The following is an 18,424-nucleotide window of genomic DNA, read 5'->3' on the forward strand; positions in this document are numbered from 1 at the left end:
CCTCCAACTTGCCTGCATCCCAAAGGTTGATGGAGCCCTCTTCATTTTCTTGGTCAAGTTCGGGAAGAGGTTCCTTGCCAAACTCAGAAATGTCCATATCCTACTAAAGGGGTTGAAATTCTTCCTCTGAAGGAAGAGAAGCTTCATTCTCCTTGTCTTTTTTAAAGCACAAGGACATTGCTTCTGGGGCCTCTATGAAGTTTTCAGTCACTTCCATGTCCAATGCGAGAAATTCATCCTTATGCTCATTCTCTACATCGAGGACATCGGACGCAGCTTCACAACCGCCTTAAACTCTGCCATATCAAAATTTGTGCTGAGAAGTTCCTCCTCCTTCTTGGACACAAGGACCTTTTCTTCTGCAGACTGAGCACTTGAAATATAGGATTGTTCTGATTTATTAGTCCTTCCTTTGAGCTCCTCCTTTGTGTAATCCTCCTTATCAACATGAAGAAAGAGGTAGGCAACAAACCCAAAATAATATTCTAGCAACTTGCATTTCCTGCCATGCACTGGACACATGTCAACACAAATCTTGATACGTTGATCATCTAAGTAAGTGTCCTACCTCTTCGACATGCTTGCATTCTGAGACGGGGTGACTGCGAAGCTTGACATGTGGACATACGTAATTGACCCTTCCGAGATGGTTCCTCCACCGACCAACTTGCAATACTATGTCCACTCTCCCTCCAGTGATGTGCTTGCCATCATGTCCTTGCCATGTCCTTGATAATATCCTCTAGACTGAAAGGATCATTGAACATAGGCTCTACATGGGAAAGGGATTTCTCCTGCCCAGCCCTCCTCAGCACATCAAAGAGATGCTCTGTGGCGATGGGCTCGTCCTTAATCTCCTCCAGCAATAAATCATCCACGTCATCTGCAACATTGCACAATCTAGAACTCTTAACCTCCATTGCTGCTGTGATCTGGCTAGAAACCGTTCATTGTGCGATAAGGTGAAAGCAAAGGAGGAGGGCGAATGCAGCCATCACACCGTGGATGGTATGGGCTGTGGCTAATAATGAAAAAAAAAGACTCGCACTTGTGGACAGTATGGAAGGCGAGAAATTTTTGAGCGCAAAGAAAAGTAAATTTTTGAGCGCAAAGAAAAGCAAATTTTTGAGAGCGTAGAGAAAAGCAGAGAAAAAAAAGACTCGCACCGTGGCTGTGGGGGACGGTTGGAAATTATCAAAGATGAGCCTTCAAGATGAAAGAGATGGAGCTCCAAGAAGGGAGGGAGATTAAGATGGAGGAGAAAGTTTAGGGTTTCGAGCTTTGATGGTTTCATTAGGGTTGGGCAAATGAGATAGAGATGGAAGAGAAAGGGAGGAAGAGTTTAATTTGGATGTTCAAGAGGGAAAGCGGACTTGAAAATGAAATTTTTGAAAACAATGAAATTTGAGATGGGTTTTTGGGGGGGAAAGTGAGTTTTGGGGGGATCTTGAAAATTTCAAAATTTTAAGGATTTTTTGAGCCACGAACATGGTGGGACCATACCTACCCTAAACCCCCTACTTTTTTAAAGGGACAAGTGTAATTATTAGTACCGAAAGCCTAGTCCCTCTCCCTACATAGTACAACCTAGTCTCCCTCCCTATATTCAAAAGAGACCAAATGTGCACAATCCTCTATTCCTATTAGTCCGTTGCTAATTACTTTCATTAGTAAAAGGCCCAAAATATGTTCAAATGCCCCTTAATGCCACTAGATAGAGAGAGGGCAATGAGGACTACCTTTAATGCAAGGGAGCTTGGAAAAACCTTCACTAGTTGCATTTCGAAACTTAGTTGCTATATTTGTGTGTTTTATAGGCATAATTATATATCAATATTAGTGCTTGTACAATATATCCTAGTGGTTATCCTAGATTATCCTAGTGGTTAGTAGTCTTTTTCTTGAACCTTAGGTTCAGAGCTCAAATATTGTGATTGCATTAGAATTTATTTTATTTTTTATTTTCTTTTTATATATTGTATTTGGTCATTTTAAATTCTGTAAAATAGCATACATTTTATAAAAATGTCTAATCCAGTTACGCAGGGAAGGTATTCTAGAGTCTTCTTGAGTTGGGTGGGGGCTCTCTTTCAAGCTCAGATTGGCAATTCTTAAATTCTTCAAGAAATAGATCAAGATAATTTAGTAAAAAGGTAAAAATCCCCAGACCTTTTAAGTCAATATTAGGTAATTTGGAAAAATTCTCACATTTTGGGAATCAATTACTCCATATAGTTTTGGACATATCTTAAACATACTAACTCCAAATTTGTCGGAGATCATAGATTTAGATTCTACTCTTCAAGATCTGTCTGATGATATGTCACATGAGGGGGTTTTGACAAACTTTTTGACAAGTTCACCATGCTCCCATTTTTCAAATGGGAATGGGATTTTTTCCAAATTATCTAATATGGTGTTTTTTGGTATATGTATATGTATGTAGATGTATATGTATGTAGATGTATATGTATCTATGTATATGTATATGTATATGTACATGTATGTGTATGTGTATATACATATGTATATGTATATGTATGTGTGTGTATATGTATGTAGGCATATGTATCTAATTATATGTATATGTATGTAGGTATGTATATATCAAAACTTAACAACGTTTCTTAAATTTGATATGCCAAACCTTAAATGTAACATGAACTATGTATGTACGTATGTATGTATGTATGTACAAATTTGTAAAAAATTTGGACAGCATGTCCTTTGCATTTTCTAAAATATCCCAAAATAAACTTCAAAACTTAACAATGTTTCTTTAAAATCTAACATGCCAAATCGTAAATGTAATATGAACTTTTGTATTGGAGGCACATGATTTAGAGGATAGTCCAACCACCAAGGACATCTCTTATATTCCCAATCAGAAACCCCTCTCTCAGCCCATTCCTTCGGGTACATTGTTTTCGAGGAATTTGGATCTACCCATTCTTTGATTGCTTCCGTCTCTTCGTCCATTAGACCTTGGCCAATGAGTAGCTGCACCCACCTACATATCCAAAATAAAACAAACAGCACTAAAATATTTTTTTTAATGCGTATATGTATTTTCTGCAAAAATGTAATGGCATTAGAAGATATATACCTGTAGACAACCCTCTTTGCGGCATTCTCCACCTCAGGTTGCTTTTGGCCTTCCTTCACTTTTCCAATCTTTGCCCACACCTCATGGAAGGCCCATGGTATGTGTTTCGATCGCTCCTCTTGCACCCATTGCATAAATGGTGGGACGTAGATAACATCATCATATACCAATAAACCCTCCAAAATAGAGTCCGCCTCCCCTATTAGCTCTTCCCAATACAACTCTTTCTTCATATGCAACAACATCTTTTTGTTATCCCCAAACATCTCCGAAATTACCTTGTCCTTTGCCCTCCCGGTCATCATAAGCATTTGAAGCAATTCTGTCTTCTTATTTCAGCATCATACCAAAACCATAAGAGATTTGATGTTAAGGTTAGCTTATGTTAAGGAAGGTTTATTGACATGTGACACACCTTTGAGTTGAAATCCGAGATATGGCGACTGTGTAGAGCTTTTCTTTGGTCAGAGCAACCAATCCCTTCTTAGACCAATCATAGTTATATACGAGTTGAAAGAATGCATCACCATTGGATGGGTTTGCAATTATGAGCATCTTGTATGCTCTATCTCGAAATATTTGCTCTACACCACGTCTGGCTTTCTCACATTTTGTCTCATATTCTTGCAACCCCATGGCATGTCTATCAATGCATGATATAGCTTGCTTCACCGCATTTTCAAACGATGTCTACGTATAACGAAAAGGACTCATTATCACTCACACGATTAAAAAACATTGATAATCCGTTTATTAATAAAAGATGGGAAATGCAAACACTACCTTCCACACAAGCTGTGCCAAGATTGTAGCTGGAGCATTGTACCATTGCTCTCCACTTCGTCGCTCCAAACTAAGCTCCATTAAAGCCCACCTCCTTACGTCTTCACCAAGGTAGTCCAATATGGATGATTTGTCCGCCATTCCAAATCGTTGAAACATGAAGATCTCATGTGACAATGTGGGTGTAACACTAGTGCACACCAATCTATTGTAAAGAGTCACAATGAGCCAAGAACTTAACAATGACTTCACAATGTCCGTAACTAAATAGAGAGAGATCACTTACTTATTTTGAGATCGTAAAGCCAATAGCAATTCTCCTTCTTGCTTCTTGTCCACAACCGAAAATTGACATTTGACCCGGACATGGCGTGAGGGGCTATGAGACCAAGCTAGAGAAAACAAAATAAAGATATTACAATATATTACTTTTAATGTTGCATAAAACCACTCTATGGCATTCAAAAGAACATACCTTCGCGCACTCGAGACATCCATGCCTTCACACAATGATTGCCATCCCAAACAAGAAACTTCTTACCATTGAGATCCTCCCACTCGGTTCCTCTTATTTCATCCTCAAATCTATCATGTTGTACCACCCAGTTTGGTCCCCATTCTTGCAAGTCTATTTGTGTGACCGCGAAATACATAGAGCTTCCAGGATGTGTAAGTGAAACTAAAAAAGGAGGAGATGCTTCGACATAACCATGGCAGTCAAAGGAATCACGAAACACCTCAAGTTGGCTAGAAACTGTACGGATGGCTTCATTTGGAATCAGCCTGCATAAAGGGACCAATGGGGTAGAGGAATTGCGTTGCACAAAAAACTTAGTGAATACATCACCAAGCAATCCCAATTCAATAGATTTTCCAAGAATCCTTCTATGGGTGTCCCCTTGACCAATACTAGATTCAAGAATCTCCGTGTGAGTTGGAGGAGGTGAGCTCATTTTGTTCTCTAACACAAGCGCTTCTTTCTCATGAACAAGAGAATTATGCGCTTCTATTTCCTCTCTAACAAGAGATACATGTGAGGACACAGGTGTCCGTGATTGAGCTTCCTCGCTAAGAGTCAAACAAACACACCTAGATCTAAGTGAGTATCCCCTATTGTCTGTAAGACACACACACCAAGCCCAAGTAAGCATATCTAAAACATTAAAACACAATCTCAGAAGAATCTTGGGTATTCACATCATATACCTTTCTTAGTCTTTGCCTGTTGTTTTCCTGCTTTTCTTGGAGCCATCTCTCTCTCTTTTGCCCTGAATATGAGTAGGAAAAAGTTTGAGATGAATGACATATAGAGATGATCAACCTCACACATAAACCCTACTTCATGTCTATAGGAAAACATCAACCTCACACACAAACCTTACTACATGTCTAAGAAAACATTCAGGATGGTGAAAGCTCTAGAGGCTAGCACATAACTTTAAAGAGTAGATCAGTAAGCTCACAAGGCCGGATACCAAAACCAAGATCGGGCCGTAACTATAGGCCCTATTCAAAGAAAGGTACCTCTAGGAAAGAAACATTCAACCATCATCAACTTGAGGAATATGATCACAATCATGCCCATTCGTAGCTTGTAAGGCATCTCTCTTCATGTAATCTTCCCACGACTAGGTGTAGCATGTAATATCATAAGAACACAGCAAAATCTGCAGCCTTTGAAGTCCCTTGTAGCTAAACTTAAGCTTTGCAATGCTTCAGTCAAACTTAAGTAAGTTTAAGCTTGCAACCATGGCTATGGAAAACGCAGCTACGCGGCTCACTATTAGAACAATTCATGTGTGATTCAATGCTTAATCTAGGGAAGACAATGACAAAAAACGGTAACTAAACAATGGGGCTCAACTTAAATAGTGAGATAAGCTTCCTAAGTATACTCTTATTTATAGTAAACAAGTAAAAGTAGCTAACAAATAAACTATATGAAACAAATAAGGCCATGAGTAAGGGGTTTAGAATTAAAATCAAACAATGATAAAAGAACCTAAAGATGGTTATATCTTAGGATTTTAATTTAGTTTTATTTAAAAATATTAAAGGGTAGAACAAGGTATAAGGACATGTGTGTGTGTATTTATGTGTGCCTTTGTGAATGTGTGTAGGAGTGTAAGCAAAGTCGTAAGTGTGTAGAACCTCCTTTTTTTTAGAGCAAAGGGATCCCATATAACATATGAGAATTTTTAAGTAAATCCGTAAAAGTAGAACCACCTCCACCTCCTTCACCTCCTCTGTCTCGACACCCTGGCCACTCCGCTGCTGTCGGCTCTAACAAAATGCCAAACCTAGCCTTCCCCACCAGCTAGCCACTCCGCCACCGCTCTAACAAAATGCCAAACATGGCCTTCATTGCACCCTTTGCTCTAGCCTCTCCAGTCCCCCGGCTCTGCCGGGGGACTGGAGAGGCTGGAGCAAAGGGCGCAATGCATGCTTTGCCTCCACCTCCTCCACTGGCTCCGCCTCCATCTTCTCCACTAGATGCGCCTCAACTACTCTGCCTCCACCTCCTCCACCGGCTCTGCCTCCACCTCCTCCATCTTCTCCACTGGATGCACCTAAACTACACTGCCTCCACCTCCTCCACCGGCTCTGCCTCCACCTCCTCCATCTTCTCCACTGGCTGCGCCTCCACTACTCCGCCTCCACCTCCTCCATCATCTCGGTCGACATCCTAGCCACTCCATCGCCGAATCTAACAAATTTCCAAACCTGGCCTTCATCGCACCCCTTGCTCCAGCCTCTCTAGTCCCCCGGCAGAGCCGGGGGATGGTCTACGCTAGCGCAGACCATCCCCCAGCTCTGCCTTCAATGCAAGGAACTTTAGAAGCAAGGAATTTACAAGTGGCTATGTTGAATACTTAGATCCCTTTTTGAAAGAGAATTTAGTTCTAAAGTTGGAATAACATTGTGAGGATTTGCAATTGGGGCAGCTAATTATTACGATTTAAAGCGTGGAAGCAAAGGTTTTAGAGAAGTCAAAACCATCCACCTCTTCAAATCCCAAGGAAACCAACCTAGCCTTAATGAGCCATTGACCTTATAAGACTTGCAAACCCATTTAGTACCAATTACCTTAAGTTAGGTAATTGGTACTAAACTCCTAGGTGTGTCATTATTTATAACATTGTCATGCTCAAATCGCATTGTTAGTTTTCGCTGTTGGATCATCAAGTGCTTATATCAAAGTGGTCATCTCGTGTTTAAAAAAACCCATAATTTGAGCCATCAACAAGGACATGCTGACGATGTGTTTTGAATCCTTTTTCTACTCCTTTATCTACCACAATCTACAAGGTCCATTTTCTAAGTTTTTGGAGCCTCAAATTAGGGGTTGCATTCATCAAAGAGCTATTGCACCTTTTTTTGGAAATGGCTATCCTCCTTGTGGTGCTGTCGTAGGCTAGTGTTGGTGTGAGAGGTAGTCTTCATATTTTGACAACTCCTCCTTCTTAAGAATTTCATTTTGGGTGAGGCATATATAATGGATTATTTCTTTATTTAATGATGTAGTCAGAGTAGTAAAACCTATTGAGGATGTAAATTGTAGTGTTGACTACTTCAGCCCAAAAGAAGTTTGAAGCCCCTCTCCCTCTAGCATGCACCTTGCTATCTCCATGATTATGCAATTATGGTGTTCTATGACACAGTCTTACTAAGGCATATGTGCAATTATGACTTGGTGCTTAGCGCCACACTCCTTGTAGTCACATTGAACTCACTTAAAGTTGACTCTCCTTCTCAATCCATATGGAATTTCTTAAGCTTCTTTTATGTCTCATTTTTAACTAGTTGATGCCAATCTTTGAATTTGCCAAAACTTTTAGCCTTATCACAAATGAGATAAAACCACATCTTCTTACTAAAAGAACTAGCAGCAAGAAATTAGATAAACCCACATCTTCCTACTAAAATCATTAACTAGCAAACAATAAATAGGAAGCTCCACCCAAAATAATAGTAGACATCTTACCACCTAGAGCATCAATAACTAGCTGGAGAGGAGCTTTTGACCAATTGTTACTCTCATGTGAAGATACCTTTCTCTGTTGCTTGGCCATCATACAAGCCTCACAAGGCTTCTACAATTTTGGAAATTCACACACGCATACTACCATCCCTATTTTTTCATTTTCTTTAGCACAAATAAATCAATGTGTCCACATTCTCAAATTATTTGGAAGCCATTGTGGGATAACAAGGAAAACCAAAACACCGCTATAGAGCTGACCACCTAGTAGCTTTGAAAATGACAACATGACTAAGGGCAACCACCAGCAACAAGCTAGAAAAATAAAATCAACATACAGTACCAAATGACCCAAGGGGATGAACAAGAAGAAACACTCAACTGTACACACCCATAGGGTACAATTAATTGCCAAATATTTAAACTAAACACCACAAGGTAACAATCCCACAATCATAGACCACAAGGTAACAACCCCACAATCATAGACCCAAACACAACTCAATCTGCTCTCTCTCACAAAAGTTCAGACTTAACATCATAGAAGACTGCTTCAAATTTCTCTAAACATCACCAACATAGGGTAACATATAAGAACCATATCTAAATAGTTTTTATTTACCCCCTTTGATGATGTATTTATAAAAGAAAACCCTCAATGGGGCTGGGACATATAGATGAAAGCATGAAAAAACACCCTAGCACTTGGGCTTCCAGACAAACTTCACTTCTCTTACTAATCTTTCAGCCTTGGCACTCTATCAATAGCTTGAGAAATGCAATAATGAGCTCTTGTATATGTTTTAGAGGTGTATAGATCCATAAATAGCAACCTTTATACATGCTTCACGAGTGTCAACCCTGTAGGTGCTTTCCATTTTGGTTCAACTTCCTTCTTGAGTTCTCTTGGTGGGAGTGTACCCTTTAATGAATCTTTCTTTCATGTGGGTCAAACTCTTATATACTTCCTTTTCCTACTTTTCTTCTCTCTTAAAATCCATGTGGGAACAAGCTCTTATGCCAGGTTATTGCTTGTTTTGTCTACTTGTAGAGGAAAGGCCCCTTATGTTGAGACATTTTTGAAATGGGGGGCTCTTTCTTAATATGAGAGAAACCATGTGAACAACCCTAAGAAGCTCAACCAAACAACAAACTTGACCCAGTCTCCAGTAGTTGGATCCTCGCGCGTGGCCCTAAAACCATCCACACCACTGTCACGAGTGCCACAATCACACCAAGAGCATACATCTACATCTTCTCAAGTGCAACGTGAGAGGCGAACAAAGAGACGTCTTGACATTATGCATGATGTTCAAGAGGGAGACCCCACAAATGAAGATCAAGAGAGAGACATCTTCAAGAGGGGGAGGTGTCAGGACAACGTGACATCATGGACATGACTAGTAAGAGTACTTTCCATCGCAAATTTATTTTGAGAAAAGTGTGATTTCGAAATGCATCTCATTTTTTGTCTTGTTTACTTACAGGTGAGAGATGTTTTTCACACATATTGCTGGTAGACATCCACACTCTTTCGGAGGGCTCAAATAGGTAAAAAGAATAATTTCACCATATAATTAGTTTTCCAAGTTATACTTACCAAAACCAAACATCATAAATCTTTTATATAGTGTGGAAGAATTCTTGATGAAGATTCCCAAGGCTCTATCTCATAGAGGTGCTCCCTCATATACAGTGGCTCGCCTCGTATAGGCTGACTTTCCTACAGGTTTACAGGTTGTTGATGTAGATATAGATGGGTGTCCCTCATGGAATCAAGTTTCTTCATCATTGATACGTGCCACACTCAGTTTTGTTGGTTTGTTTGTGGCTGATGAGGGTTGGTTTGTGTGTTTGAGTCTAATGGATCAACTTCCTAAAACATATTCCATGGGAAAGAAAGTTGTATTGGTCATGCATTGAACAATGTCTGTTCATGTGGAATCAAGTTATTTGTATGACAATGGAGAACGGGTAAGTCATAATCTCTCAAATATTTCCCTTTATGTATACATGTTATGTGGTATGGATATCCAAACATAATGTTTTCTCGTTATGGTAGGTGGATACATTGGCGCTTAGTATGTTCTATCGAGTAAATTTCCATGTCCCTATTATTGATCGTGAGGCTGGGCAAAATGTTTCATCAACGCTCAACGAAATTTCATTTTTGAGAAGAATAAGAAGCATCCATTCCAACGCATGATGGTCTTGGAGTGCTACATTCGAGGTGGTGCAGAAAGATCTTCTATGTTCTTTAGGTGAGACAATTTTCATTCTGTTTATTTTTCATAGCTACTTTTTCAAAATACTTAGATGCACGTTTATGATTGTATTTCATTGTAGGTGGCTAGTGGAGACCTTCTCAAGTGAAGGAGATGATGTCTTGGACGTTTTTGTGGGATGTGGAGGCTTGGGACGTGCATGCCAAGAGTTAAAAAGGCACTATATGGGGATAGAGAATGACATGGAGGTAGCCAAAGCATGTCTGGGAGATTTCTCATTAGGTCGGGATGACACGTAGAAGAATGCTATAATTTGTGGATCAAAAGACTTTGTAATCAAGATTGTCATGGTTTGGAAGTTTAAAGATCGATATATACATTTTTTGATCTTTAAAAAATTGTGTTATATATTTAAGTAAGTAAGAAAGTATGTATATATGTTAGTGCTGCGTAGGTAGCTCTTGTATGTATGTATGTATATGTATATGTATGAGGTGTATGAATTTAGGTAGATATATGTATATATATAATTATATCAATAAGTATGATGTGGATCAAAAGACTTTGTAATTGAGATTTTCATGGTTTGGAACTTTAAAGATCGATATATACTTTTTTATCTTTAAAGGATTGTTTTTTATATTTAAGTAAGTAAGAAAGTATGTATGTATATATGTTAGTATGTAGGTAGCTCTTGCATGTATGTATGTATATGTATATTTTGTATGTGTATATGTATGAGGTGCATGAATTTAGATAGGTATATGAATATATGTAATTATATCAATAAGTATGATGTGGATCAAAAGACTGAAATTTATATTGTTGATCTTTCAAAGCTTGTTATTTATATGTAAGTAAGTTCTTGGTCCTTTACAAAGCTCATAGTAAGTTCATGGTCCTTTGCAAAGCTCGGACTCCTTGTTCATTGCTCCAAAAAGCTCGGCAAGAAAAGCTCGCAAAAAAAAATCCCCCACTAGAGAGGAAGCATGCAGGAGAGATGAAGATAGCAGTGGAGAGAATGATGATGATTCGGAAGCAAATGTTGATCTTTTTATTCAACAATTAGAGAGACCAGGCTAAATTGATATCACCTAGCTTTATTGATTAAGACATATGCTATCTTTTTTATTTTGTAATTTCTTTTGATGTTGCTTAATCTTTGACATTGGGTTTTGAATTTAGAATGATGAAATTGGTTTGATTATCTTTTTATGTTTGTGTTATTCTAATTTGCAAAAATATTTCTAATCTTTGAAATGCACTAGCCTATTGAAACTATAGGAGATGTGCATAGAAAGGAACCATGTGGCCTCTTGGTCATAGGCTTATGGTTATAGTTCCAAAAGAGAGTTCTACTCTTTTAAGAAATGCATTGACCCATTGAGACTACATGAGTTTTGCATAGAAAGAAAACTTATGGACTCCTGATGGTTTGCCTACGTGAAAGACCTTGCAATCAAAGTCAAAATGCCTTTTACAAAAGAGAGACCTTGTGAATAGACAAATATGTTCTACATGGGCCTAGGGGTATTATCTCAAAATGAGATTTATTATTTTTTGAAATGTGCGTATCTATTTAGACCAGAGGAATTGTTTTTTGAGAGAGACCCCCATAGTTCCTTCCTATGATTCTTAATGCTAAAAGATATGTCAACATCATATCCACCAACTTTGTGGAATCTTCCCAATGTGGAGAGTGTTTTATGGATGCGTAGATATTGACCTCATTCTTAAATACCCAAATAATATAATTTTGTAAGGATACCCTTATAGCCCCCTAGTCATGGAGATCCCACTTACACATGGCAGAATTCTCCTCTTCCATGTAGGCATTCTAGAAGAATCTTTCCCAATTATGCACCTACACACACTCCTCCACATGCCTTCCACACTCCCCAACTTGTAGCCTTATGGTGAATACCATATTAATAATACAATAAAAATCCATGTGAGCATGAAGGCCCACTTTTATTTTCCACATCACTAGCCTATCTACCATACCAAAGTATTCATCAAGCATACTTGTGGCATTTACAATGTGTGCACCCTAAATCAAGTAAAACCATTATATTTGAAGGTAGAATGCTGTTATCGGGGTAGCCGCCGCCAAGCCACCGCATCACCACGCCGTTATTCCATTGTGGGCGCCGCAATCTTCTTGGACAAGCTTCCACCTTATTACCATTGAGAAACCATTAAAATATGCACAAAATTGACAATGAAAGATATCAATTTTTCATGTCACATCTTTCCCCCCAGCAGATCCTCCATGCTTGTCTGGGGGGTCTGCTGGCCATGGTGCTTGAGGGTAGAATATCTTTAGCCGGTACTCATTGGCACGTCCGGGAACCTCCTGGCCACTTGCATCCTCTAGAAGATAGGTGTTATTTTTGAACTTTTGCTTTATCCTGAAGGGGCTTTCCCAGCGTCGAAGAAGCTTCTTGTCTAGCCGTTTCTCCACACGGCCATCATACCTCATGACTAAGCTTCCTTGCTTGAGTTCTGGCTTCTTCTTCTTCCTCGTGAGAGTGTCATGCCTTGCCTTGCACCGTTGTTGTGCAGCCTCCAAATTTTGAAGTGCCTGAAGTCGCCTCTCATCCAAGATCTCCAGTTGTGCTAGGCGTTGGGCATGTGTTTCTTCTTCATTATTCAAGCGTGCAAAAGATGTGCGAAGGCTTGTGATTTTCAATTCTATTTGCAAAATAGCCTCCATTCCATAAACTAACTGAAAAGGTGTGAAACCAAGAGAGAGTTTGTGAGTTGTCCTATAGGCCCATAGGACCTCTGGCAAATGCACATCCCACTTTCTCATCATAGTATCCACTAGCTTAGACAAAGATCCACAAAGCAGTCCATTAGTTTTTTCTACGAAACCATTATATTGGGGATAATAGGGAGTTGACATAGCATGCTTTATTTTTAATTTCTTCACCAAAGCTTCAATCAAGTCATTCCTGAAAGACCTCCCCCCATCCGTAAGGATTTCTAATGGATACCCAAATCGGGCACATATGTATTCCCTGAGAAAGGATGCCACAGCCCCACTGCTTTATTATTGACCATTGCCTTTGCTTCTGCCCACCTTGTTGCATAATCTATGGCCACCAATATGTAATACTTCCCATGTGAGGAACGAGGAAGTGGGCCCACAAAATCTAATCCCCACCTTTCAAATGGACCATATGCTGGGATAGGGTTTAAGGGTCCGGGAACCAATTGCTTATGCCCATATGCCTGGCATACTTCACAGCTTCTGTACCACTCATGGACATCTTTGCTGAGTCGAGGCCAATAATAACCTGTGTTAAGGATCCTCCAAGTTGTGCTGGCTGAGGCAAAGTGACCTGAACATTCATGACATAATTCCATAATCCTTTTAGACTCCTCTAGGCTCACCACCCTCCTAAGAATCTTATCCTTACCTTGCTTGTAAAGAACATCCCCTAGAATTGTGTAAGGATGAGCTTTGCTGGTAAGCCTTTACTTCTGCTGAGGATTCAATCCAGGAGGAAAGTATCCTGTATCTAAATAGTGTTGAACATCTTGGAGCTCAGGCCAACCTGTATCCATTAATGCAAGAGTAGCTACTTTGAAAGAAGACAAGGTTTTAGTAGCCAATTCATCAGCCTTTTGATTATCCTTCCTGTTAACATGCACAAATTTACAAAACCCAAAAGCTTCTTTTAACTCCATTGCCCTTTTATACAATTCTTGCAGATTAGGACTCCTTGCCTTATATTCTCCTTTCATTTGTCGGATGACCAATTGTGAATCCCCTTTAACCTCTACCTCTTTAATTTCATCTTTTATGCAATTTTCTAATCCCCAGATCAATGCATTGTACTCAGCCACATTATTTGATATAGCCTTTGGAAATTCCCTACCCTTGGCCCATACCTCTTTTCCTTCTGGATCAAATAAAACTATCCCCCCAGTCCCACATTGCCTGGAAGGGCTAAAGGCTCTATCAAAATGCATAGTGAAAGGAGTTGGTGGTGTCTCCAAATCTTCAGACACTTCTTCCTTTGCTCCTATTCCTTCTTCCTCTTCCTTCCTGGTAAGCAAATCTGCAAGAGAGGCCCTAGTGGTGTTTACTGTAATAAAACTGAAAGAGAATTCTTGAAGCTTGCAAATCCACTTTGCAAACTTCCCTCCTGCAGGATTGGGTTTACAGACCAGGAATTATAAGGAAGGTTGAGATGTGAGGAAGAAAAAAGGGCGAGGTAACAAGTATGACGTGAACTTCTTTACTGCAAAAACAAGAGACAAACCACCTTTCTCCATTTCGCCATACCTCTCCTCGGCATCAGTGAGTTGTCGGCTTGCATAATACACTGTTTGCATACGCCCTTGCTCTCCCTTTTGCAAGAGTATAGCACCCACTGAATGTGATGAGACACTTGGGTTCACATAAAAGTCCTCCCCCCACCTAGGAGGGTGCACAATTGGACTTTGAATCATGTATTCCTTGAGCAAACAAAAAGATTGAATTTGATCGGGCCCCCATTGGAAAGAAACATTCTTCTTTGTTAACAGATTTATAGGATACATCTTCTCAGAGAACATGTCAACAAAGCGTTGGTAATACTTTGTTTTACCCAAAATCCTCCTTACCTCCCGTACGTTGGTAGGTGGTGGGAGGGCCACAATTGCCTGCACCTTCTCAAGATCCATCTCTATGCCTTCTTCTGAGATAACATGTCCCAAGAGAACCACCTTCCTTCGTGCCAAGCCGCATTTTCCAGGATTAAGACACCCTTTTGCATCATCAATACTGTGCAAGGCCAACCTCAACTTTTCCAAGTGATCCATGCGGCTTGAGTAAATGCAAAAATCATCCAGAAAGACCCTTATAAACTTCCCCACGTAAGGTGCAAATACCTGACTCATGAAGCGTTGAAAATTTACTGGTGCATTGGTCAAGCCAAATGGCATCACCCTATAGGCATATACTCCCCAAGGGGTGATAAATGAGGTTTTCCTTTGATCTTCTTCACAAATCCGGATTTGAAAGTATCCAGAGTATCCATCACACACTGAATACAACTCATGACCTGCAACTTGATCCAAAATCTCATCCTGAAAGGGTAGAAGATAATAATCCCTCTTTGTGTATGCATTCAAAGGGCTAAAGTCCACACACACACGCCATTTTCCACCCTTTTTGGGAGTGACTACAACTAGGGAAATCCACTCTGAATTCTCTACTGGAAAAATAAATCCAGCTTCAAGCAAATTAGTTACCTCCTTCTCAAGCACCTCTGCTTGCACTACTCCCAAACGCCTTAGCCGCTGCACCACTGGCTTACTTTGGGGCTTGAGATCAATCTTGTGCTCTACTAGGGTAACTTGGCATACTTGTGAGTAGCTGTTTGCAAACAGATTAGGAAATCCATCCAACATTTTTAAGTAATTCTCCCTTTCAGTACCTGCTATGGACTCATCAAGAAGAAGTTCATTCTGTTGGTGAAGACTAGTGAGGTCCACATCTCCTTTCTTGCACATGGTTGAAGAAGCTTCCCCTTCCAAGGCTCCATTGTCTTCAGCATCCCCTCGATCCCTTCCCAGGGAAAGACCAAATGCAACTCCCTCCACCTCCCCTTCTGAGATGGAATCCTCGGAGCTACCACTTGTGTCTTCTTCATCGGATGACTCTGACTCTGAACTTTCGGAAGTTGAAGGTTCACCTCTTACCACTTTCTTGTGACGACTCTTGATGTTGTAGTGGACCTTCTTATTCTCACCCTTGTAGAATAAGATCACCTGTCTCCCACTTTTGAATTGCCTTCACTTGGCGAAGCCATGGTCTACCCATTGAAGTTGTAGGCACAGAAATACCACATACATCCACTCCCAAATTCCTGACAATTCCTAAGGTTTTCACCCTAGTATTATCAGCAAGTTTGATGCGATAGGGAGAGTTAGTAGAAGACAACTTTAAATCAGCATCTTTCATTGTTTTTTCACTCATGACATTGATTGACGCACCTCTATCAATGTATGCATTAGAAATTGTTTGCCCCTCAATAATGACATCAATCATAGGTACATCATCTCCTACATCAATATCCACTTTTTGAACCATAAGAGTCCCATTATCCCTCTTCTTCTTTTTCTTAGATTCCCTTGTGCTAGCCAGCTTACCCCATTCCTTTCTGAGCTTGGGAGAGAGTGCCAAAAGCTGCCCAAATGTGATTTGTGCCGTTTTCTCCCTAAGATCTGTCAAGAGGTCATAACTAAGAGATCCTTGTCCAAGAGGAAAATCAGATTGTCTAATTTTTCTCATGGATGACTTCTTCTTCTTCTTATTTTTCTCCTCTTCTTCAGATTTATCTTCTTGTTCTTTTTCCTGACTCCTAGTTTTACGACCCCTTCTTGCCATTAATGGCATCAATGTTTCCTCCTCTTCTTCTAAGCATGTTTCCTCTAAAAGTGCTAAACTCTTATCCTCACTTTTTCTCAACTTTGGACACTCAGTGCGATAGTGCCCCTTCTCTTGACATTCATAGCATGTGACACTACTTCTATCCCTAGGTTTATCCTCAGCTCGTGGAACCCTAGGTGGCCTTGCATTGACTAAGTGTAACTTCAAATCAGCAAATTCTGCCATAAGTTGTGCAATGTTATGATCCAAGGATGGAGCTTGTACCTGAGATGTTGAGGCTATCTCTACTCGTGATGGGGTTGGCACACTCGGAGAAGATTGGAATGTGGACTCAATATGAAGAGTGGCCTCCTTCTTCAAAGCAATACGAAGAGCCTCTTTAAAATTAGTGGAATCTTTGCTAAGAACTTTTCCATGTAAGCGCGGATCCAAAGCCCTGATAAACTTGCTCATCTTAAGGTGCTCCATTGCTAAATAACTCTTTGAATCTTAAGGTGCTCCATTGCTAAATAACTCTTTGAATCTTCCATAGAAGGTGAAGAAGAAGAAGCAACAACATGTAAAGCAGCTTGTTGATATTTGATGAATAAGGCTTCATACCTCACTGAAAAGGCAGAAACTGACTCTCCATCCTTTTGGAAAATTTGATCCAATTGCAATAGTAAAGCATTTGGCGACTCCACTGTCCCAAATCTCTCCTTCATTGCTTTGGTCAACCTTTCCCAATCATTCTTGGACTCCTCTGGCAAAGCCTCATGCCAAGTTAAGGCCACACTCTCCAAGAAATCTGGGAGTATTTCTGCCCTCTCCTTCATAGACCAACCTGTCAAGCGGCATGCTCGGTTAAACTCTCGGAGATAACTCCCCGGGTCTTCTCCTTCCGATCCTTGGAACACCGGAATGTTGAACATCTTGCACCAAAAGATGAGTAGCAACAAGGGAAATTTACTTATTTCAAAATAACTTTCCTTTAATCATGCGGGACCTTGAGGTTGAAATAGAATAATTCTAAGTAAAACCTGCCCGCCGTCTCCACCAAAAGATGTGACACGAAGTTGGGGTTTGGACTTCGGTCACTTCTTAGAATCAAAACACACTTGTATGAAACCTCACAGCCTCCTCATCTCCCTTTCTCTCCCTAGGTTAAGATAAAGATATACACATCAAAGGTGAGATCATAATTCATGGAAGGAAAGATGAAAGGCTCAGGAGAAGCAAGGATTTCTGCCAGTCTTGCAGCTCCAAACAAGAGGGCGATTCTTTGTTGGAAGAAAATCTTCCGACTCAAGATTATATGAACGGAAACATAGGGGGAATCTTGGTAAGGTTCATCCGTTTGAATTGGGCGATTTGGTCGGAACATATTAAAGCAAATGAATATAGCAATCACTTACAAGAGGATAAGACACATGGGATTGGCCTTTTGATAAGAGATTAAGAGGAATTAATCATGATTAAGAAGAAATAATGGCCAAAAGTCTATAAAAATAGAGATACACAGAGAATTACAGTTTTAAATCCATATAGGCTATGTAAGAGAGGATTATATAGATGCGTAGAGCTTGAAGAGAGCTTCGCGTCTATGTAAAAACTTTCAAAAACAGGCAACTGAGCGAAAAGTTATGAGCATTTTACTACAAGACTATAAAACTGCCAAAATTCTATAAAAACAGAGATACACAGAGAATTGCAGTTTTGAATCCATATAGGCTGTGCAAGAGAGGATTAGATAGATGTGTAGAGCTTGAAGAGAGCTTCACGCCCATATAAAAACTTTCAAAAACAGACAACCGAGCGAAAAGTTATGAGCATTTTACTACAAGACTATAAAATTGCCAAAATTCGCCTAAAAAATAGCAACTTTGGGAGAAATTCTGATCATCAATGAAGTAAGGGATTAAGAAATTAGTTACATGAGTGGAAAGAGCATATAAAGAGCT

At 39.9% G+C, this 18,424-nt stretch overlaps 1 protein-coding gene across 1 annotated transcript; it reads right to left on the minus strand.

Moving 5' to 3' along the window:
- Window positions 1–252: 252 nt before the first annotated feature.
- On the minus strand, window positions 253–3,408 carry LOC147619201 (uncharacterized). The gene is made up of 3 exons (XM_086773405.1): window positions 3,107–3,408; window positions 2,861–3,010; window positions 253–502 (listed from the first exon to the last, which is right to left on the minus strand). The coding sequence occupies exons 1-3, from the start codon at window positions 3,406–3,408 to the stop codon at window positions 253–255; spliced, it is 702 nt and encodes a 233-aa protein (XP_086629531.1).
- Window positions 3,409–18,424: the final 15,016 nt, after the last annotated feature.

This window comes from Cibotium barometz, chromosome 33, assembly GCF_041138505.1.
Source record: "Cibotium barometz isolate CiBa-2024 chromosome 33, ASM4113850v1, whole genome shotgun sequence".
NCBI classification, from domain to species: domain Eukaryota; kingdom Viridiplantae; phylum Streptophyta; class Polypodiopsida; order Cyatheales; family Cibotiaceae; genus Cibotium; species Cibotium barometz.

Excerpts from the sequence above, each read along its gene's own strand:
- LOC147619201 (XM_086773405.1), bottom strand. The coding sequence starts at position 3,408 with ATGACCGGGAGGGCAAAGGACAAGGTAATTTCGGAGATGTTTGGGGAT. Across the intron at positions 3,011-3,106 it reads GCAAAGAGGGTTGTCTACAG|GTGGGTGCAGCTACTCATTG; the intron begins GTATATATCTTC and ends TTGGATATGTAG. Across the intron at positions 503-2,860 it reads GAATATAAGAGATGTCCTTG|GAAATGCAAGTTGCTAGAAT; the intron begins GTGGTTGGACTA and ends AGTGCATGGCAG.